Raw genomic sequence first — 23,129 nt, 5'->3', positions numbered from 1 at the left:
GGCTTGATTGGCTTCCGTTGGCTCGCGTTTGGACATGTATAAGAGAGTCTCAAGCTGGAATTTGACGGCTTCATTGGAACTTGACGGCTTGGTTGGCTTCCTTTTAAGCTGAGCTTCTATAGTTTGGTGTAGATTAAAATATCATTTCCTTTTTAGGAAATCTGATTTTGTTGAAATATTTAAAAACTAGTTGGTCGAAGTAATAAATACTAATGGGTATACTTTTGTCGATATGTTCGTGAGGGAGAGGATTTGAACTAGTAATTTTTGTTTTAGTAGGCATAATCTTAGTCGATTGTGTTACTTCTTAGAGGCATACTGATGGATATACTTGATATAAATAAGTGAATAAATCAAGATATGAGCATAAATTAATGATTTTTTTTTTTCATAAAGGTATTTAGGTCAAATCATAATTATAAAAATTGGATAATATCCTTCAAAAAACAAAAATTTGGATAATAGAAAACTCTACGTGTTCAATTCTAATAAAATATATGACTAGTTGGGTTTTTTTTTTTTTTTTTTTTAAGACATTCTAATAAAATATGAATGACGGGTTAAGCTTAATTTTGATAGTAGTCAAACTTAATTTTTTAAACCTAAAATTGTAAATACATTAAACTTAATAAAAAAATTAAAAGAAAATTGAAAACCAAAGAGGGTCATAGCCCCCCTCACTCTATGTAGTTTCGATCCCGGATGAAATGAAAAATAGGTTTTATGCTCGCTTTTTCTTAAATAAAAATGATAGTATACAATTTTCTATTCAGAATGGTCAAAATATGAAAGATAGGTTAAGTCTAATTTTGATAGATAGGGGTCAAACATAATTTGTAAGCCTATATATATATATATATATATATATATATATATATATATATATAACAAGATATTAAAAGAAAAATTGAAAACTAAGGCGCATAGCCACCCTTGGTCTATATGTAGTTTCGTTCCCGGATGAAATGAAAAATAAGTCGAGTTGGTGGTATTGGTAGTCCTAAAAAGAGAAAGAAAAAAAATTCCTCTAAATTGAGTTTGACGATTTTTTTTTTTTTTTACTAAACTAGCATATTCAAAATGCATGTGATTCTCGCATATGATTTCTTTTAAAGTACATCTTAGACACATGTAAGTTAAATAAACTGATCAAAATAAATTCTTTTAACCCAATAAAAAAACTATGTTTTGTTAATAGCAAGATTCTTTCTTTTGAGTTTCTACCCATCCGAAGTCACAATTTATTTGAAATTGAGCAATATATGAGGAGCACGAGTAGCAATTCGTGTTCGTTTGTCATGCTCATACTTAATTTGAATCATTTAATTAGACGAGTTAAACACTTCAATTATAATCCGCTAATTTGTGTCTGGTTCACACTTTACATATTGTATTGATGCGCGTATATAAAGTTATGTAAGTCAATCCTAATCAAATCAATTTAATTAAACAAGCCAAGTTCATCAATTCTAACTCGTTAATTTCATATTGAATTTATACCAAATCCATGTGTCATATAAAAAAAAAAAAAAAAAAAAATTGTCATTGACATTTATTTAAGAAGAAGTAACATGTAGCAAAGAAAAACAAAAAGAATATATGACATTTTTTTTCTACTTTCTTTGTCAATTTTGGGACCAAAATGAATGTGGGCTCAATTCTTAAAAACAAAGCTGAGCCAAGCCAACCAACCTTAGAATCTGCCCATGTGTTTCTCTCCTTCTCCCCTCCCTCCTCTTAGTTGGCTGACGAATATACATGCAATTTTCTATTCATAAAAGACAAATAGTTCTAAAGACAGTGAGATACACCTAATAAAGATAAATACATAATTAATTATTACAAACAAGTGTTTTTAACATATGATTAATGACGAAACTACATTAGTAGGCAGCTTCAGCCAATTATTTATAAGCAGTGACGAAAGTGGAATTTTTTTTGTTAGTTTAGTGGTTGAAATATTATTATTATTATTAATTAAGATTAGAAATACAAATCTCATTGAACATTTGGAATATCATAATAGAATAGAATAGATCAAGTACCGTTGTTGAAGCTACCAATTATTTCTAACCAGTGACAAAAGTGGAATTTTTTTTTGTTAGTTTAGTGGTTGAAATATTATTATTATTAATTAAGATTAGAAATACAAATCTCATTGAACATTTGGAATATCGTAATAGAATAGAATAGATCAAGTCCCGTTGTTGAAGCTACCAAATTCTCTTGCAGTCACAATAGGCGTTTCTTTACACAATTCATTCACTGAACTTCCTAAAAAATTTGTTATTTTTCACAATCTTATTTTATCACTTTTAACGTTTAAAACCTGACGGAGTGGGTACATTATATCAAATTGAAAGTTCAATGGGTGAAATTGAGGGAAAAGGATCCTCTCCATTTTAAAATCACTAAATTGAGAGTTTTTAAAATTTATTAGGGTGACCCGCTATTTTTCTTTTAATTAATGCAACATAACAGTTTCTGTTCATGCATTCCCTTTGTGTAAATCCGAAGATAAATCATATAGAGCTCCCCTAGGGTTATTTTCAAAGCCAAATTATGAACATATTTTTTTAAGTATTTTATCCTCTTGCCTATAAGTTTTTGCTGTGGGGCCTGAGGGGATCATGATTAGGACAGAATACCAGTAATTAGATTAAAATTATTTTAATATAAAAATCAAAGCTTCCATTAAAGTATGGTATACAATAATTCATAGAAGTTGATTTCTCAACACAAGTGATTGAGACTGTAAACTCATACCAAAATATAATTAATTGACAAAGACTGAAATCACATCATTTTTTCTTGCCAAATGACAAAACAAAATGCAATCATTTTATTGTTAGTTAGATGTGTGTTTCTTCATGTGCAATTTTTCAGCAGCTATTATGGGGGTGGATATTCATTTAATTACAACTGTTTTAGGTGGTATTACCATATTAATATACATAATATATGATTATTAATTAATGGTACCCTAATCTTTGATATTGAAAGTTCTCAGAAAACACCCATACAAATACAATGGTTGGTAACTTGTCGCCATCCATTGATAGTTGTAACTATGAACCTGTGGCCCATATGAGGAGAATATTTTGTTTGCTGGATTTGCCCACCGTATGATAGCTATGTTACTACAAACTTCAATCTATCATAAGATCATGTTTCAACCCTTTTCGGCTCAAGCCCTCCACTCTTAAGATTGGAGGCTTCCCTCAAATAGTTGAATCCGATTATGCAAAGTGGCGTAGTGAAATTTACAAGTACGGTAACTTATAATTCTTCAATAAGTCTTAGAAATATACAGCTACTGATTGGTTAAGTCGTCTTATTGAGCTTAAATAGAAGTAGAATCGCAACCCTAATAGAGAATACATAATAGCCCTTCATTAAAAAATCGCATGTTTGCTCGATTGAACTCTCGCATTTTTTCACTCATGGCATCAGTCGCAAGTTAGATCGTAGGTTGATCGAACTTTCTAAACCATATTTCAGCTTTCTATTGATGACCCATTTTGACCTGAAAACATTGGAATTAGAAAAAAAAATAATTATAACATACAAAATTATAGCCCTTTAAATAAGTTTTTTTTTTTAACGCAACTACATTTATCTTCATCTGATATCAAAACCACTAGATATGGCCATTTTACTATAGCTAGTATGCTTGCAAACTAGTCCGGATCACAATCCCTCTCTAGTAATAAGAAAGTCACAAAATTCTTTTATATTCAAAACTACCTTTTACTTATAAAGATAATAATAATAATAATAAAAACTACCTTTTGGTTCTTTCCCATGGTTACCTTACAGATATAATAATGGTACAAAATGCACAATTTTCAATATGTCTTGTCCATTTGTGTTCAAAGTTCGTAGATTTAACCAAAAAATTAAATTCTTATCGAATTATCATGAACCCCAAAGTCTCATTCAACCTCAAAAAGTCAAACCTGAATGTCACTCCCAATTGGTGTTAAATATTGAAATAATGGTACAATTCACACTATTTTTATCATATCACACAAGTACTATCAATAAAAAAATAAAAAATAAAATCATTTTTTTTTTTTTTCAAATGGTCATTGTCATGTCAACATGTGCTTGTATGTGGTTGAGTAGTAATTTTTAGCACACCGGCGTGCTTAAACACTAAGCACACTGGCGTGCTTACTGTTCAAGCATGCCGGTGTACTAAAAATCACTACTCGTATGTGGTGTGATGTAAAGAATAAAATTATTATAAATACCGAGAGTAACATGACAAAAATTTTTAAACCCAATTCAAAGACGATACAATAAAATTATTATAAAGTCTTTAGCATGCTATTATCCACCAAATGCTTCTAGTTTGGATTTCAAAAACATTTTTGTTTCCTGGTTTGAGAACAGAAACGTTTAGAGTATATTCTAGTTGATTCGCAATATCTTTTTCTAACAAAGTTATCCAAAAAAAAAGTTTAAAGAATTTTTTCTCAATTTAATTTATTAAATTGACATCCATCATATGCTTTGTCAATCCTATATAAAAATAGGTGTAAAAATTACAAACTCTAAAAGACATGTTAGAAGAAAACTTTGTCCATGTTTTTTTCTGTAAGGCAAAGATATCCAACCAATTGGACCATTATCATTCAGTATTTTATTCAATTCCACCAGGTAATGTAACGAACAATCCAGTTCTCCACAGGGGGGGGGGGGGGGGGGGTCGGGGGGAAGGGAATACAGGATTGTTTTAGGGATAAAAACAAAACTTATTCAGCGGGTGTAGATAACCTGACAAAGTCATGAAAAAGACATTGAAATTACATACAAAACTGCCGTGAACAGCTGCTCAAGCCCCAAGGGGAAGGGTTATCTTGTTGTTCCTGTCCTGTGGGTAATGGTCTGAAAAACCAGGCTATATTTGTAAACTTAGCTACAAAAGAAATGAATCAGTGGATAATCTAAATTCTCAAGATTTAAGTAATGCTAATGGCAGTAGCATAAGATTGAAGCAGAGTTAGAGCTTGCTCTGTAATAGCTCTGTTTCTCACTTGCCGCAGCCAATCACCAACTATTTCTGCAGCTTGGGTGCCTCTAACACCTTCTTCAAGAGCATCTGCTGCTTCGGCAAGTTTTCCATCAGCCAAATAGCACTCAACTTTCACGATGATAGATTCAATACCATCACCAGACTGATCAACTTCCTTAACCTAAACAAAAAGCAAAGGCAAAGTCAAAGAACTTTCCGGTAAGCGTGTTATGTGTGCATTTATATGGAGAGTAGGCCTCATATCTGCATACCTTTAACCAGGACGCAATATGTGCTAAAGAATGCGCCAAGATGCCTCCGCCTCCTGGTGGGATCAGGCTGAAGTGCCGTAATGACCCTTTCAAGGTATCAAACTGGAGGAAGCATCTAGGTCAGAAAGATATAAATTTTTAAAAATAAATAAATAATAATAATAATAAAAAAAAAGGAAAGTGGTTTAAACGTTTGGAATTAGTAGCAATTTGAACTTTTTGATGATTGTGAGAACGGAACCTGTTAGGCGTCTGTATTCACAGATCAACCCGAATCACTTTTACCAAAAACTCACAGCATTCAACTAGATCCATCACCAACAGTTAGTTACATTACTCTTTTTTTTATAAGTAATCACAATTTATTAAAAAGTGCAAAAGACGCAACTCAAGTACAAAGAAAATATACAAGAGATATACCTAACTAGAAGAAACAAAAAGATTAAAAAAAAAAAAAAAAAAAAGAGCTAGAAATATTTAAGTCAAAGGCAATTGTCCGGTGATAAAAAGGCTTAAAGAAAAAAAATGACATCTATTTTCAACAAACTTAGAGCAGCTAGTCGCCTTAACCAGTATGCGTCATACAATAGCTAAGGAAGCAATAAATAGAAATACGTTCAGCTATAAATATTAAGAATTTTTGTTTTTAACTCGTGTTTCCTTCTCTAGATAACTTCCACAAAAGATAACTACCGAGACGCTCATAGCAATACAAACACATGCGTGTGTGTGTGTGTGAGAGAGAGAGAGAGAGAGAGAGAGATGTTTGGGCTGTATCAAGAAGTTCAGCAACAAAGGAGTCATTAGGAAACTTGCTGCTACAAACATGCCGATTTGCGCATCAAGTGAAGTTCTTATCATTCAATTCTAAAAACAGTGAAACTAAACAGCCTAAAAGTTGGCAACTAAAAATATTATATATATATATATATATAAGTTCAATCACCACAACTACAAAGTTATAATTTTTTTTTTTTTTAAAAAAAAGCCATCTCATCATATTGAATAGTAAATCCTTCTGCTTATTTGTTACTTCAGCAACAAACAATTGAAACTTATCCTATGATAGTCAATTTTAGCACCAAGGTTTTCAACTCGACCATTGATGAACCAAATACAAAGATGTGTTGGCAATCAAACTTAAAACTGAAGCCTAACACAAATCAACCAATAATAGTAACCAATCAAGCAACAGAATGCGAGAGTGAGAATATGAACATTTATGCTAAATTAGTTGTCAATCACAAGTTTGAAAACTCAGATGCATTCCTATACTGTTCACAATCAGAAAAAAGAGCACGAGAGAGAGTGGTAACAACGCTTGTTAAGTTTGACTGAGAAAAGGAAGGGGGGGGGGGGGGGGAGTAACAAGGTTTTGTAGTGCAACTAGTTAGCATGACAAAACAAGTAAAAAACAACTATCAATTGCAATAGCCTCATGGTCAAAGATCCTCCTATCAAATGAAGAAATGAAGAACTTGATCAACAGTTAGCTGAACATATACTTGCAATGCAAAGCAGGCCCAACCTCCGCTGTGTCTTGGGGAAAAACATATGTTTAAATATTTTAAGCCTGCCTTGATAAAATTATTTAAATCTTCTTGGACAAAACATTAGCAGACAACAAGTGCAGGTCAATAAGAACTGAAAATATTACATAGCCACACATAACTAATGAAATAAAGGTGCAATCAAATCTTCTGTAATCAGCTTATTGCACTCTTATCAGAAGAAACGACTGCAACTTATGATCTTTGGTATTAGAAGTGTTGTTGAAGGAAATATTTTTTGGTTATAAAAAGATAACAATCAACAGCATTAAGAAATATTTTTTGGTTAATAATAGGAGAAACAACATCCACTACCATTATGTTAACAATAACTTATCAAAAATTTTTTGTTGAAATACTAATCAAAAAAACAATTACATACAAATAACTTGCCTTTTGATTCAATTGCAATGTAGTATCTATGCCATTTTTCCGTGTTTCTTCAGGAAGTGATGATAGGACCAAATCTAAAACCGAGTCTTTATCACTGCCATCAAGATAAGAACGCAAAGCATCAATTTCTGTCTCAATTGGTAGGCCTTTTGAAAGTGCATCATCTAGTGCAACTGCTCCCTGCAAGACCCAAATCCAAATAATTGTTAGGGTGTTAATTTTGCAGGTTTAAAACATATAAATGATGAAATTATATAATAATACAACGATGCAACTTTTCGTTAAGAGAATGATATCAGAAATACTTAAGGAATAAAGAAAAAAATAAAGAAGAAAATAGCAGCAGCACCATAAACGAAAATGGAAATTTTACCAAAGCAAGCTTGTTAGCAAAGTGACTCTGACGAGCTTCTTCAGATCGTGCATAGAATGCCATGCACAAGGCATTTATCTACAAAAGAGAAAACTAAATTAACTTCCGTTAATTATAGAATTAAGGGAGCCAAATGGCTAAAAACATATTAATACATCCAATATGCAATTTAAAATCAAGACATACGTTCTGATAAATAGAATTTATCAGACTACTAAGTTAAACGCCTTGATGGTTTCGACAAACCAATAAGTGGACCATGGACCAATTTATTTTCAATGCCAGTCTGACTTCCATTAATGTTTCTTTTTTAGTGGATTTTCTCCTTTTATACAATTTCTCTGAAGGTGTTTCTCGTGTTACTTTAGATCTGCATATCCCTCCTTTTCTAAATTGCTACTGTAGATATACAGAAGATATGTTATCTTAGTAATCTAGACAAACTGGGAAGTTGGTGGTTGTCTTTTCTGATCTCCAGAGAATCTGAAGCCACGGAAATGCTTTTTCTTTTTTTTTTTTTTTTTTTTTTTTTTCTTTTGGTTACGTATGGATGGTGAGATGTCTCTCAAGGATACCTTCTCGGGTCTTTTTAATATTGCTTGCAATAAGGATGCTTCCATTGCGGATATTCGGGAGTGTGTAAATGGAATGGCTCACTGGAATGTTACTTTCACCCGTAGTATTCATGATTGGGAGGAGATGGCCTTAGCCTCTTTCTTCTCGCTCTTGTACTCGTCTTCGATTCGGGGGGAAGGAGAGGACTGGATGTGGTGGATTCCTTCAAGAAAAGGGAAGTTTGAGGTACGCTCTTTCTATAGGATGCTTGCCTTTAAGGTGCCTAACCACTTTCCGTGGAAAAGCATTTGGCGCACCAAAGCTCATTTGAGAGTGGCGTTTTTCGCATGGGCGGCTGCCCTTGGGAAACCTCTCACATTGGATAATGTTTGGAAGAGAGGCATCGTTGTGATTAATCGATGTTGTATGTGTGAGGCGGATGGGGAGTCCGTGGATCATCTCTTTCTTCATTGTGGAGTCGCACACAAGTTGTGGGATGTTATCTTCTCTCGCTTTAATATGTGTTGGGTTATGCCTAGAAGCGTAAAGGAGATGTTCGCTAGTTGGTGGGCGGGCGGTAGAATGAGTAGTGCCGTGGTATGGAAGATGGCTCCCCTTTGTCTTCTTTGGTGTCTCTGGAAAGAAAGGAATGCGAGATGCTTCGAAGATGTGTCGAGGAATCTTGAGGACCTTATTCACTTCTTTTTGTACACTTTATTCACATGGACTACAGGCTGGCTTGCTCTTTAGTGATCAATATTCCTGATTTTCTCTTTATGTTCTCTTCTTCTTTCTTCCCTACTTAGTCGCTCTCTTGTATACTACCTGTGTACTTGGGTTGCGCCCCTCTGCGCTCTTTTAATGCATTATTACTTATAAAAAAAAAAAAGTATGGAAATGCATCCCACAACCCCCTATTGAGGCCACAGATATAAGAACACTTTTTTTTTTCTTGTTATTTCTACATTCTAGTCATTAGTTAATGTTTTAATATTGTAACATCAACCTAACATAAAATTCCTATATGGTATGGTATATATTTGTTCATAGTGCTATCAACTAGTTAGTCTGTCAGTGTCAAAAAGTGTATTGAAGCACAAATACTTCAACATACTGTTGTACCCATATCTGATATGTTCTTATATGAATAAGGCAAGATACTTCTAGGATATGTATGCGTAAATCAAATCATTATTTTCTCTCGAGGATTTAGTAGGAAATGACACGGTCCCACAGGTATGGTATGGGTACATTTTGGGGGAAAATTTTGAAATTTCTTAAGAACAAATGGCAATTTATATTGTACAACCCGTGCGCTTGTTCTTTTTCATTAAATTTTTATTACCTCTAAATAAAAATGGAGGTTTAAATGTAAAACACAAGGTTCGTTGTTTTTGGAAGTTATAAATCTTCAAATTCAAAATTTCAAAAAATGTTAAATAAAAATCATGGTTTACATATTCTATCGTTATTTCGTTATTTATAACTTCAATAATAGTTTTATTTTTTGTGCCTATTTATGCCTTTAAGTTCATATTTCATCTTTTAAACTAAAAATTATCCTCTCTCTCTCTCTCTCTCTCTCTCTCTCTATATATATATATATATAGACACATATCATTAAAAGCATAAGGCATCCCTTAGTACATAGGAAGTATACAAGAGGAATTATCCTCCATACATTGATTTATTATCACATCCTAAATTTCCAGAATTGACGTATCACTATATTGGTATCATATCTTTTTTTTTTTTTTGATGAATTAGTATTCATTTCATATCAACAACTATACTTCTTTACACTTCTGCATTGAAACAGTAGAAAACCAGATTTTGAAATGACTTTGGCAGACTTGTAATTGCTAGTTATATTTGACACTGTACTGAGAAGTTAAAGTCAATGATCTATGCTAGGTGTAGCTTTGAATACCTGTATACATTCCATAGCAGATGACTTTATCTTCAAAACTAGTCTCTTTTACAAGATTTCTTATGCAGACTGAAATTTTGTGTGCAATCATCAAGCAACCATTACTAGCAATACTACAAAGCATCCATATATTTCCTGAAGTATCCCTAAATTTTTTTTTTTTTCATGATAATATCCCTAACCATAAAAAAATGCATCAGATTTTTAATTCAATCTTGCCTTCTTAAAGAATTGAAATATGCGCCAAACTTTTTCTTTTAGTAGTCTAGCTTAACATGCAACTGTATCAATCCTATGAGACTTCAGCGAATATCTTACATGAAGATTTGCTTCTGCCATTTTCTCAAGCTGGGTGGCCTTCTCACTCACGATTGCGGCAGCAAGTGCTGCTTTTGTGAATTCCTCAAGTTTTTCTAACTTTAATTCTGCTTCATTTTCCTGCATATATTAAGAATAAGCAAATTGTATTCACTAATTATCAGAATCTGAAATATCTATTTATATTTTGACAGCATAAATCTAAAGGCGCACCTTTTGTTCAAGTTCCATCTTTAGTTTCTCTTCCAATTTTTCCTGGAGTGCCTTGAGAGCAAGAGCTGCTTTAGCCCTTTCTCTCTTTAATTCCTGAAAAATGGGGAAGAAATTTAAATTTGCATTAGTCAAGAGCTGGTACTGAAATAGCTAGAAAAGCAGTACCAACAGGATTGTGGGGGGGTGGGGGGGGGGGGGGGGGGGGCAAGGCACAAGGCGTTAGTTATAATGTGTGTGACATGTGTGCGTCTGTGTTTATCAGCAGAAAAGAATAATAAAATCCATATCTACTACTGCTACTCTTTTCCTTCAAGTTTACTTAGAATTAATTGCTGTCTCAAGGAAAGGATGATATTTCAAGGTCAACAGTGCACAACTAAATATATTCATCAACCACATGATATGATTATTAATTTATTACCTAATGTGAATAACTAGAACTGATACAGTAGCAGTCTCATATTTGGGGATGGCAGCCGCTTAGTAGGTAACTCAACCCATGCCACCCCAATGAAGAAGAGAATTTTGGGATGGCATGATCTTATTAGCGTCAGGTGGGGCAATGCAATAAGGAAAGGTAGAAACCTTGAAAGGAGAAGGGGACAACACACTTATCTGAAACTGAACTTCCCAGTTTATAAATTTACACTTGTGTTTTTCTTCTTCCTTCCTTGTTTCTTTTCAATTGTCTTTTACCCTACCAATAAAGTGATGTCATTTTTCTCCATCTAAATCACGTTTCTTTACATCACATTATGAAGCACTATAACAATCCTAAGAGGAACAAGGGGCTCTAAAGTCTCGCTATAAGTAGACCAGACATGTTTGTGTGCTGTTTAAAACATGGAAGCCCTAGTATACATATGGATGCCAAGAAATTGGTATACTCCTATAGAGTGTAGTAGAAATGAATAATGTAGCAAGACAAAGTTTTCAAATATCTTAATTTTTCACAAGCCAAATAGTTCAAAAATTGTTCCTTTTTTTTTTAAAAAAAAAAACCTTTATGTGACAGAGGGCTCCAACCAGCCTAACTTTGTTATTCATCCCAACAGTCCAACTCTGTTTTGTGACTGCAGCACGTTTGCAAAGAGGTTTCTTTTTCTTTTTCTTTTATTTTTCTTTTTAATGGGCTGGTGAAGTCTTTCCCATACCAAATTTGCTGCATCACTATTCCTATCCATATTCCTTTCATCAAGGCCCCTAAAACTATACTGCAACCACAAAAAGATATCATATTGGAAGTAAAATGAAAAACACAAGGTTGAAAACCCCTACAACCTTATCCAACATCGCTGCCTCCTCTGCTCGCATGAGTTCCCTAGCCGCTGCATCCTTCAATTGCTTTTCATATTTCTCCTAAATTATGAAGAAAGATAAAATAAAACTTGGTACAAAGTTTATCGCACCAAACTCACATACGAATCCAAAACTGTAAATCATGCTTATGCTAGTAGTTATACAATAGTCCAAACCTTTAATAACCTCTTTTCTTCAGCAAAACCACGAGCATCTAACTCAGCTTGCCTTTCTTCAGCAGTGTGAATGGCTTGTAAGAAATCAAGCACCAATTTTCCATCCTTGGATATGTAAGCATCACTCGACTCCCCAATTGCACTAATTAGAGCCTATTGTCCCAAAGAACCAAATGTTAGTCTTTATATATAATTCGACATTCTTTTTTGGCATTGCCATAAGAATATGATTAGACAAGTGAAAAAGCTAGCGCTGATAACGACCTCTTTTTCTTTGGGAAGATGATTGTATTCATTATTTTCCTGACTTTTTAACGAAGTTCCAGTGCTGTCTTCAGTTTGATCGCTTAAAATATATGCTTCAAGGAGAGAATTGGGTGATTCTAAACCATTACCTGATGCATCCTGCAACAGAAACAATTTTAATGAAACCCAAGCAAAGTGATCTTTACTTGATAAAAATAGAAGAAAGAAAAATGAATTTCCAGTTATGCAAAAAAATTATTAAAAACATGAGTATGGGCAAAAAAAAAAAAAAAAGAACACTTAATGTATATGGAACGAAAGAAAAAACAAAATTGTAGAACTCAATTCCTAGTCACACAACATGATTTTAAAAAATAAGAATCATCATTATCATCTATCATAGCTGCTTGTGGTGTTATTGCCACTACAATTTTTACTCGATTGTTTATCGCAGGAATACTTGAACAATATAACGTCCTGAACTGTTTTAACCAACGTGTTTAGGCCAAAAAAAACAGGACCTCCATATGAAGACTTGCCATGTTCAGGTAACTGAGAGATGCACTGTTTAGTAAAATGCTATAGCAGTAGCATACATAATTCCACTAAGCCTTGAAAACACCTTTTTCTTGTACCCTTATCTTTTTTCTGGCTGGAAGAGAGGGATAGGATGTTTCCAAAAAGAGCAGGTATACAAGCAGGAGAAAAGAAAAGAAAAGGTTTTAACATTCTAAAACTGAGTCGAAGTTACACCAATCCACTTTCAAAAGTAACTACAATGATTGGAAACATTCTATAGGGAGCACATAATAATTGGCATTGTAATTAACAATTGCTGTCAATATATATGCAGCGCATTGAGTAGAGACAAGCAAAGTACCTCTGGTCTTTTTTCTGTGCTGAGATGCTCGGGTGGCAAAGTTTTCATATCACTTTCTTCGAGGACAGCACCACCCTGGGTAGATACAGGTCCAGTGTGAATTTCATTCTGTGTCTTACTAGTGTCTTCCTCTGTGCTTTTTATGTCAAGACTCCCTTTGGGTGAAATTCCAGAATCTGTACCTTGATCATTAGATTCCACACTTTTTTGAGAATATTCTGGCAAGTCTTTCTCCTGGACAGGGATAAAACCCTCGGCAGGTGTCGTTTCGGATTTATCTTGCACCTGCGTCTGGTCATCACCTTGTCTTTCACTCAAAGGTTCAAGATGAGGAAGATCTAAATGAGCTTCAACCTTCTGCTCCGCATGCTCAGCAGCGGGACTTACCTTGTTAGGATCTTCATTTTCATGCGAAACTGATTCCTGTCCTGGATGCTCAACATCTAATTTGTTAGGCTCTTCAGCTCCACCAGAACCTAATTGCTCTACTGAATGTTGGATATTCTTTGCATCTCTATTCTCAACACCAATCGTCCTCAATGAACTTTGCTTCTGTTTACCACGTAATTGGTCTAAATAGCCAGTTTGATAAGCCGCAAAGAACGCAGCACCAACGGCTACACTTCCAACAATAACTTTTGGCAACGAACCCCCAGACTCGGGTGGCTTGCCTGTGGAACCAGGTTGTGAGGGTGTGTTTTGCTTAGATACAGTGGATAATTCCTTTCTTGAAGAAAGAAATGCAGGTATCTGTTGCAAGTGTTACCCAAATATAAGAACAAAAAGACAGTGAGTTATAACTGCAAGCATCAACAAAGAACTTCACCAAATCAACAATGCAACACACACATAAAGCATATACTACATAATTCCACTCTGGCCCGACACGGAGTAAAAATAGTTGTTTTTCTGTCAGACCTTAAATTCCCGTCGCCCTAACCACAATTGCACCATGACTCTTACCCTAAAACCTAATGACTATAGTAGCAATGCCTAGTGCTGGTGAGTAAAACACGACACGAACTACGCATAAAAAATGCTTAAAAAATTACGCGCATTCACATATTATAGACTCTAATGCTTACAAAATACTCCTATCAGTCCTAAAATCTCCTTGATTTTATATATTACTGTAGCTGTAGGTTGTTGTTCGATGATTTACGACACATTGCTGTTGAAAATAATCTACTCCATCAGTAACAAGTTGGATTTTCACAGAAAAATAATTTTCTACGTGCCTGAGTAGTAATCTGCCCCGGGATCCTTCTAAGGGCACGGCGAGATGAAATTTCCAGAACTGACCTGCAAATCCAGGCAACCAGGCATTAGGTTCAGAAATCGCATTCAGACAATAGTCACTGAAAGAAATTGACCACTCTCAATTAAAAAAAAAAGTGGAAAATTGCGGGACCTGAGAGTGCTGAACAAGCCTTATAGAGCGAGAATAATTCACAAAATTCATTTCAAATTGCAATGAGAGATAAATATGTCAAAGATGATATCAAGAATGCCCATACGTACCTCCGTAACATGGTTTTTGACTCCGAGAGAATGAAATTCAGGGCGTGGTGAAGTTGCTCGAGAAAATTTCCGACTGAACAACTGAAAGGGAGGGTTCAAGTGGGAGCTTTTAGATTTTAGTTAAGGTTCTTGGCATCAAAACGATTGGTTTAGATCAAGAATTGGAGGGCCTAGGGAGGAAGCTTTGGCGGAGAGGACAATCGATTTAACGCCGGTTGCTGCCGCAGCGAAAGGATGCCGTCACCTTTTTCCCAAATTCCATTTAGCCGTAGTTCAATTAAAGTAGTTGTAGTGGCGAGTCTGACGGATATTTAACGCGACGAGCGATAGCCTTAACACAAGCTGAAGCTAACAACGTCAAGTTTTTTTTTTTTTGTCATTTCATTAGCAAAGTGGTATAAAATGTGGTATAGAATAATTGTTACTCAATTTTAAAAGAGAAATGATGTATACCGAGTGATTCTACTGTGTCATATATATTTTAGCGGTGTGCAAATACCTGCTTAACCTGATGCATCGGCTCCAATTAGCATGAATTTAAGCTTGTTTGGTTTACGAAATAGACCCTTGAAATGAACTAGCTAACCCTAAGTATAGCTATTCTTTAGTTTGGTAACGCTCTATTCTTATGGGACTATTAATCTCATACACATTAGCTAAGGCACTAAAAAATGAGTGGCTTAGCTAATCATTTCCTATTGGATTAAATTAAAGATAAAAATTTCATTAAAATCAATCTTGATGAAATATCATCCAACCCATTTAAAATAGTGTCAAGTGTCTATAAACATTTAAAATGCACATTAAATTTAATTTAAGTTATAAACACTTGACACTATTTTAAATGGGTTCGATAATATTTTTTTAAAATTGATTTGAATAAAATTTATGTCCTTAAATTAATCGTATAAATTGTCATAAAAAAAACTCCACCCTCTCACATCACGCCTTCTCTCAAACTGTGACTCTCTCTTTACAAATGCAAACTGCAACTCTTCTCTATAAGTGCAAGGTATCTCTCTCTCCCCCTCTCTTCAATCTCTCTTCTTTGTTTTTTCTCTATTTCGTTTACTCTCTGTTTCTTCTCTATTTCGTTATCTCTCTCCTTCTCTTTTTTCCGTTCCTTTACAAAGAAACAATTTTTCATGCCTCTCTCTTTCTCTATCTCTCTGTTTCTCTACAAATATATATTTTTATCCCCTCTTTCTCTCCCCGTTTTTGTACAATTTTTTTTTTTTAATTTTTTTTTTTAATGGCATCCTCTGATTATCACAAATCAGATTTTTTGGTGATCCATTTTTTATTACTACATCAAAAAAAAATTTGTGATGTTTCGATTTTATGATTTTTTTTTTCCCGTGTTTTGATTTTGTGATTAGGAGTTGCTGGGTTTGCATGCATATTTACATTTTTTAATTAAGAACGATTGCTAGTCTTCTTTTTTTATTTAATTATTTTTTTAATTGTGATAAGATGATTATGTAGTTTTTTTATATAAATAATTTTGTAGCATAAATGAAAAAAAAAAAAAAAAAAAGCCCACATACCTGACATAATTAAAAAAAAAAAATTTCTAATATAATTGTTTATATTTCAAAAAATAAATAAATAAAGTCCTTAATAATATAAATTGTCTTTGTATTATACTGGTATTTTAGAAAATATCACAATATAATTTTATTCACCAACATATTGTATTGTACCAAATCAAAGAATACATAATTAGTGTTATATTCAAGCGTTACAACCAAATAAAGGAATATGAATAATAATTTATTTCACACTCTTTATGAATAGGCGCAAGTGCGCGACCGTGGTCGTGCACCATTTTTTTTTTTCTCATTTATTTTGTTAAAATATTTTTGTCATTTGACATACATTACAAAAAAAAGATTTAATAGTCATTTGACATACATTACAATTTTTTTTTTAATAGTTTGGAAACATTGCTTCAATGGGATACATTTTAAATTGTGTTACTACAAGTACAACCCCCACCCCCGCCCCCTTTTTTTTTAAAGCTATAAAATGAACCCTCAACCGAGCTTCCCAGTGTGATTACACTACTGTGCCGTGCAGTGGCCGTGTGTTGTGGGGCGTGAGTTGCTCGGGTGGTTCGTACGCCGTGCGTGGTGTCTGGACGTGTGCAGAGGTGGCCTTGCGGCGATCCGCGAGTGAGTTGTAAGAAGAAGAAGAAAGCTGTTTGGCTGCAAGGGTTGCGTGTCCAGGTTGGTGACTAGACCTATTCTTATTCAAAGCAGGATAACCTATTGTTTGGTTGCAAGGATAAGTATTCCTGTTCAGTTAACCCTAATAATATACCTTTACGGCTTTACCGAAGCAGCCAAGCAGGACTAACACCCTCACCGACTCGAACTTGCTCCACCATTGAAGCGGGAAGCCCCAGCTTTCAAAAGAAACAAGGTCTTGATAAGACTTGCAAATATAATTTAGTATCAATTAAGAGTGGAATTTTTCGTTGCACTAAAAACCGGGCAGCTTTGCTTTGAGGGCACAACCACGAAACAATAACCTTTGTTGGTTGGTTTAATGTAATAATGGTTTATCAATATTAATAAAATCTTATAAAAGCGCTTTCAATCAGTTTAAAGATACCTAAATTTCATTTTGTGAGTTAATGTATTACTCTTGTGGTCATTTTTTTTTTAATTTGTTATTTATGCAGGTGTGCATTTGCTGTTGACAAACAAGTTTTTAGTAAGGATGGATGAGCTCCTTTTTGATGATATTTTTAGGGTGGAATGTGTGAATCCAGATGGTAAAAAGTTTGATAAAGGTATGCTTATGGAATCTTGGCGCTTGTTCACTAGAATATGCAGTTAGTTCATGGTTATCTTTGTTTCTTGCTTTTGCTGTGAGCTTAAATATGACTGCAGTATCTTTTGTAGTAATGGCACTGAAAAAAATTGCAATACCCACCAAATATAGGGAAGTAACAATTTTTTTTGTTATCAAATTGGCTTTTCTCTATCTGAGTGTATCAAAGGTCAGTTGGTTTGGTTTTTCTCAGTGATGCAATTGCCAGTGTGCTGTATCCCATATGGTACTTCCACCCCCCCCAAATCGGGGTGGGCAGGTTCTAATCCTGCAATGTGCATGAGTCAAATTATCGAGAAAAAGAAAATTAGTCTACATAAAATCATATAGCTAGAGAGGCTTTGAGCAATGATCATATGTCCCAGGCCACTGCAAGGTAAATAAGTTTTGACCTTAAATTATTGGATAGTACTCTAGTGGTTGTCGCCATGAATAAAGCAGTAGTTTCTGTACAAAGGTGGTAGTTAGGATGGGGGGAAGTGTGTTGCTGTGAATTAAATTAGCTGCATGAGTCAAAGTGGTTACTGAGGGGGAAGAGTGTACACTGAAGAAGGACCCGAATCCTCTTAAGGCATAACTGTAAAAAGGTGTAATGTCACTAAATATGGAAAAATGTTCATTTGATAAGAAGGTTCTTTTGGCAGTGTGTGGATAATGTCTCTCTGTTAGAAAGGGTTGCCAAACTAAGGTTCACTGGCGGAGTTTGCATTTTGCAAAGATGATTCCTAAAGGACTTATGCTATGGTCAAGCCTTTTGGGTTGTGACAGCTCAGCCTTATAAAAATAGGATGTGGTATATGTTTTATTATTCTGTGGTATGGTTACTTTTCAAACCTATATGTTACGATCCTCACAGTTTTCATACAAGATTCTACATGAATATTTACACACTCCTCGTTGTTAAAGCTAGATAGACACGTCATTATCTTTTGACTTTTCTTAATCATACTTGATCGCTTCTCTTTATCCAAAAGAAAAAAAAATTGATTTTTTATGTCCGTTTTGAGTTTGTAATTTTGAATGTTTCTGTAGTTACTCGAATTGAAGCACGAAGTGAGAAGTGTGGCATGTTTATGCAACTAGATGTGAATACGGATATTTATCCTATTGATAAAGATGAGAGATTCTTGATGGCATTATCTACCACTCTAAGTTTGGAGGTAATCTTATTCTTTTTTCGTATATAAGGCCCTTTTCTTTTGGCTGCCAATGGTGAGTAAAGTATGAACCACAAAATTGTTCCTATTTAGTTTGTATTTTTCTCCTGAAAATTAAAGAGTGCTGTTTTATATGAGCCTCAATTGTCTGGAATTATCAAGTCCATCATTAGTAGACCTAAGTGATTCAAAGTTTAATCTTCTATATGCAATTTTCAAGTGATGGTTTTTCTAATTTGAAATTGGCGCTTTAAGGAATGCTAAGGCCATGCTAATCTTTTGTTTACCTTCTTCTTCTTCTTCCCTCTTTTTTTTTTTTTTTTTTTTTTTAAATAAGTAAATTTTCTTTACCTATAACTCATTGATGCTTTAACAGAGGCTAAAACCTCCTTTGAATGAGTTGTCTCATATAGCCACTGAATGGTTCCAAGCCTTCTGAAGGAAATTTAGATATCTAGAGGGGATTTTAGCTGAATGATTGTACAAACTGTTGCAACATAGCAAGGGAGAGGCTAGGATTCATATTCAATTTAGGTTCATTTACCAAACCTCTCTGACAGTAGCTAACTCTCTAACTTAGAATCTATCTGAATCCTTATAATGTTGTACCTTGCAGATGACACTGATAATCTCTCCAAATGTGATGCATCTTATAGATGCAAGCTTATCAGAATGAAAAGTAGTCTTTTTCTCTTTGCGTTTCCAGTAAGCAACAGGTCTAAAAGATGATCCAGGAAAAGTTCTTGCTATGAGTTCTCTAAGTGATTTAATGGCATAATGTGGTGGAGGAATTCATTTCGATCTACATTTTGTTCATGGTTTTTGTAAATACCTGCCACCTACTTTCTTTTCTTCCTTGGGCCAAAACAAAGCTCAGACAGGCCTGTTTTTGCTAATATAAAAACAAATGAGGAAAGCACATCCTCTGAATTATTCACTGTATAGGTGTCAAGGTTTGCTGCCATTCTCTGGATTATCCTTCAAATAATCTTTGTTGAATCTGGATATTCTATAATGACCTATGTAGCCCTGAAATTGTTGATAGGCTAATCCTGGACTAGAGAGAAAATTGAAGAGAAGTTGAGTTTTCTCAAGTCTAAGGGGTAGTCTTAGGGGCGCCTTACGCTTTTAATAAGATTGGTTTATACTTATTAATAATAAGGTCTAGGGGGTAGTCGAATGGTATAGGGGGCTAAATGTTGTGTGCGCTCTTGAGAAAGTTGTGAAAAATTTGAGGATGAGGGGGGCTATGGAGGCACAAAGCTATAAGGGGTCTTTATAGGTTTAGAGTTATTTTCTTGTCCCCAAAGGACTAGGTTTAAGAGACCAAAAATAATTAAAAACTAATTTTTGGAAGACCTGGACAAAAATACCTTTAAGGGGGTGCTTAGGGCTATTTATTTAAAATATTTACCTGTCAATCGTACCATGCTGAAAATTCATTTTGAGGCTAGTAAAGTGTTTAAAATAGGATTTTTCATTCACATATGCAATTTAAACTGAATTCATAAAGTTGAAAATAATTTCTAATATTAACAGAACTTGGTAAAATTAATTATCATGTTTAATGATATTAGGCCTATTGAGCTATAAATAGGCCAATTGAGCTATAAATATTTTTCAACTTTGCTTTACGAAAATAACCATGCTAGAATGTTGCCTAATTGTATAAAAAATGTATATCAAAAAATTATTGTGAAAACTATGCAATATGCGCATAATAATGCTTGAAAAAGTAATCCCAAGAGGTTTGCTCGAGTGGTAAGTTACTTAGCCCTAGTGTCTCATGAAACATCAGGTTTAAAGTTCAACCCTTTTTAAGTGCAAACAATTCTTTGGGATCATGCCCGCGGGTGAAAACCCAAACTTTACCTGACCTGTATGGAGGGAGTGCTTTGCACAATGTCTTTAGGATCTAGTTGTGGCGAAGCCCCAGATACCCTTATTATGAAAATGAAAATGCTTGAAAAATTATTTTTAATGCTAACATTCTAAATGATATCAATTAAATTATTTTAGTTATATTAACCACATGTGATCTATTTAATTGGGTTAGTCTAACTAAGGTTGGGATGTTACAGCCTTCTTCTTTAACCCCCTTTTCCATCAGATGGCTGCCTTTGATTGTCTCCATATTTTTAGTTTTCAGGACTTTTTTTTTAAAAAAAATATTTTTTTTCTTTTTCTAGTTAGGTGTTTCTCTTGTATATGTTCCTTGTGTCCTGGGGTGCGCCTTTTGATTTTATTGAAATTCAATTACTTCTAAAAAATAAAAAAATAAACTTTGAAACTTCATTTAATTCCAGAAGTAGCTTAATGAATAGGAAGTGATTGGCAAGACATGGTGAGTAGATGACATAGAATGACTTCGATGTCTTAATTTAGTTTTTTGGGTCTGAATATAGTAGACAGCGTGTTTCATCCTTAAAAAGCTTTCAGAGCTTTTTCTGCTCTGTCAGCATTGTCAGGCCTTACCAGCATGAAGGTGGTCCCTTCAACTCTGTAGGCCATTTTTTAGCTTTTACCAGTTCTCTTATCCCCTTATAAAATCTTTCTGTTTACTTCATGGAAATTGATCTCTAATTTTTGAACATCACATCACTGAGCATGCCTTTAATGTGATTTGGGACGAGGCTGATCTAATTAGTTCTTTTGAGAGAAAGTGAAAGTAGGACAATTCTTACATATGACTTTAGAATGTTCCAGTTTGTGATAAATATTGCCTACAAAGCCTTTTGTTTTGCTCTCTCCAATGTAACTTTTCAAAAAATTTGAAGGACCATAACAACAGTTTCTGTTATCCTACTAACATATATGCGATTCCAGAGGACAACTTACTAATTTAGTATCTACTGTTCCATGTCAGAAATATCTGCTTCAAGTTCTGCGAACTCCATAACTGTAGCTGGTTGCTTCAACTTTGAAAAATATTTTACATTTCTCGGGCCTTGCATTTGACTTTTTGTTGAATGGCCAATATTTGCATGATTGTCAACTGTAATAATGATAATGGTATCATGGTAGTGGATAAAATCTGACAATATTATGGTATTTGCATGTTTTCTTGACATTTGATTAACATCAGTGCTATTTTCCATGTTCATTAAATCACTCAAATCTTTCACATCTTGGGATGGTGTGTATTGCATGCTTTTCTGACTTTGGTTTTGGATTGTTGCTGTTCTGGGTGTTCAATGATCTTTATATTATTTCAAGCCCTAGTATTGCCTTTCTGAATTTTACTCCTTTTCCAGGGTGGGCAGAAGTCACTTGCTGACAAGTTTGAATACATCATGCATGGGAAACTATACAAGATTTCAGATGAAACTCGGGCTAAAACTTCAGATGGAGGTTCAGGACCTGGGATTGAAGTGTACGTATACACGCTTCTCTAACACTGTTTTTAAGCGTCTCCATTTCTATATTTTTTCCCCATGATTAGATAACAGAGAAGTGTTTAATCACTATAGTGGTTGATTTGCTCAATTTTCTAGTTTAAGTATGCCAGTGTCCCATCAGTAATAGTCATATCCCCTGCAATTGTCATGGACTGCTTTTGATCTGGACTGTCTGCACATATGCTCATGTGGGTATCAAAAAAGAGGAATGGTCCAGATCCATGTATTATCTCCATGATATATTTGCAGAGGATATTTGTCCCTTCACAATGCATCAAGTTATAGACAGTGATCAACTAATTCAGTTTATCTTTTTACGGATTTCGATTTTGGTTTCAGGGGGATATATGTTTCATTTGGTGGACTTCAGATGATGCTGAAAGGGGATCCTTCCCATTGTGCTGGATTTGAACTTGAACAGCGGTTGTTTCTCCTTATGAGGAAGTTGACATGAGAAATGCTATAATAAAATGCGGTGTGTTTGACTTATTTGATTGTAAAAGCCCGCTTATCTCCAGACTTCCAGTTGGGCATGTTACTCTAGTTTTAATTGGTGGTTTGGTCGTTGATACACCAAATATATGGTGAAATTTTGTTTTTACCTCTCTGGGTGCATGAGCAAGGGACTATTTGCGTGCTTCTTTGAGCTTCTTGAACACTTCTCATCCATGTAAAAAGCGTGGAAATTCCATGAAAGTGAGGATATAGAAACCTAATGTCTAAGAGGAAGTCTACCAAGTACCCAATTTTACAATTGACACCGATAATATGATACCATATGTAATGACGATCATATCAAGTATCCAATTTTACATGGCTGGCTGGCTGGCGTGGTTTGCAAGCCAACCCCAAGGAGCCATCACACCGTCGGGCCCGGGGGTGCTCTCTCAAGGAGGCATCACACTGCTGAGGTGCTCCCCTAGTTCTTTTTTTTTTTTTTTTTATGGGTAAAGTTCACGTACCTTGAAACTATTGGGTAAAATTTACATA

At 34.5% G+C, this 23,129-nt stretch overlaps 2 protein-coding genes across 5 annotated transcripts; one reads left to right on the top strand and one right to left on the bottom strand.

The window, feature by feature from the left end:
• Positions 1-4,748: 4,748 nt before the first annotated feature.
• On the bottom strand, positions 4,749-15,008 carry LOC132165328 (MICOS complex subunit). The gene is made up of 12 exons (XM_059575843.2): positions 14,747-15,008; positions 14,464-14,527; positions 13,226-13,975; positions 12,364-12,504; positions 12,100-12,252; positions 11,906-11,983; positions 10,625-10,717; positions 10,412-10,531; positions 7,609-7,686; positions 7,236-7,415; positions 5,293-5,394; positions 4,749-5,201 (listed from the first exon to the last, which is right to left on the bottom strand). The coding sequence occupies exons 1-12, from the start codon at positions 14,755-14,757 to the stop codon at positions 4,968-4,970; spliced, it is 2,004 nt and encodes a 667-aa protein (XP_059431826.2). The 5' UTR covers positions 14,758-15,008; the 3' UTR covers positions 4,749-4,967.
• A 1,767-nt stretch (positions 15,009-16,775) lies between these two features.
• Positions 16,776-22,742, top strand: LOC132165329 (DNA-directed RNA polymerases II, IV and V subunit 8B). Of its 4 annotated transcripts, none has more exons than XM_059575844.2 (6): positions 16,776-16,974; positions 17,091-17,170; positions 17,433-17,543; positions 18,617-18,744; positions 21,996-22,114; positions 22,479-22,742. In XM_059575844.2, exons 3-6 carry the CDS (start codon positions 17,471-17,473, stop codon positions 22,591-22,593), a joined length of 435 nt encoding a protein of 144 aa, XP_059431827.1. In that variant the 5' UTR covers positions 16,776-16,974; positions 17,091-17,170; positions 17,433-17,470; the 3' UTR covers positions 22,594-22,742. The 4 variants fall into 4 exon arrangements, with proteins under 4 accessions (XP_059431827.1, XP_059431830.1, XP_059431829.1 ...); XM_059575847.2 differs by having other exon boundaries at positions 17,088-17,170; XM_059575846.2 differs by lacking the exon at positions 17,091-17,170.
• The last annotated feature ends 387 nt before the right edge of the window (positions 22,743-23,129 follow it).

Source organism: Corylus avellana, chromosome 11, assembly GCF_965113065.1.
Source record: "Corylus avellana chromosome 11, dhCorAvel1.hap1.2, whole genome shotgun sequence".
Lineage (NCBI taxonomy): Eukaryota > Viridiplantae > Streptophyta > Magnoliopsida > Fagales > Betulaceae > Corylus > Corylus avellana.
This window is presented reverse-complemented; position numbering and strand designations above follow the sequence as displayed.

Coding starts and splice junctions, on each gene's coding strand:
- LOC132165328 (XM_059575843.2), bottom strand. Junction 7,416..7,608: donor TTGCTAACAAGCTTGCTTTG/GTAAAATTTCCA, acceptor TGGGTCTTGCAG/GGAGCAGTTGCACTAGATGA. Junction 5,202..5,292: donor ATATTGCGTCCTGGTTAAAG/GTATGCAGATAT, acceptor CTTTTTGTTTAG/GTTAAGGAAGTTGATCAGTC.
- LOC132165329 (XM_059575846.2), top strand. CDS start 17,471: ATGGATGAGCTCCTTTTTGATGATATTTTTAGGGTGGAATGTGTGAAT. Junction 17,544..18,616: donor TGGTAAAAAGTTTGATAAAG/GTATGCTTATGG, acceptor ATGTTTCTGTAG/TTACTCGAATTGAAGCACGA. Junction 18,745..21,995: donor CTACCACTCTAAGTTTGGAG/GTAATCTTATTC, acceptor CTCCTTTTCCAG/GGTGGGCAGAAGTCACTTGC.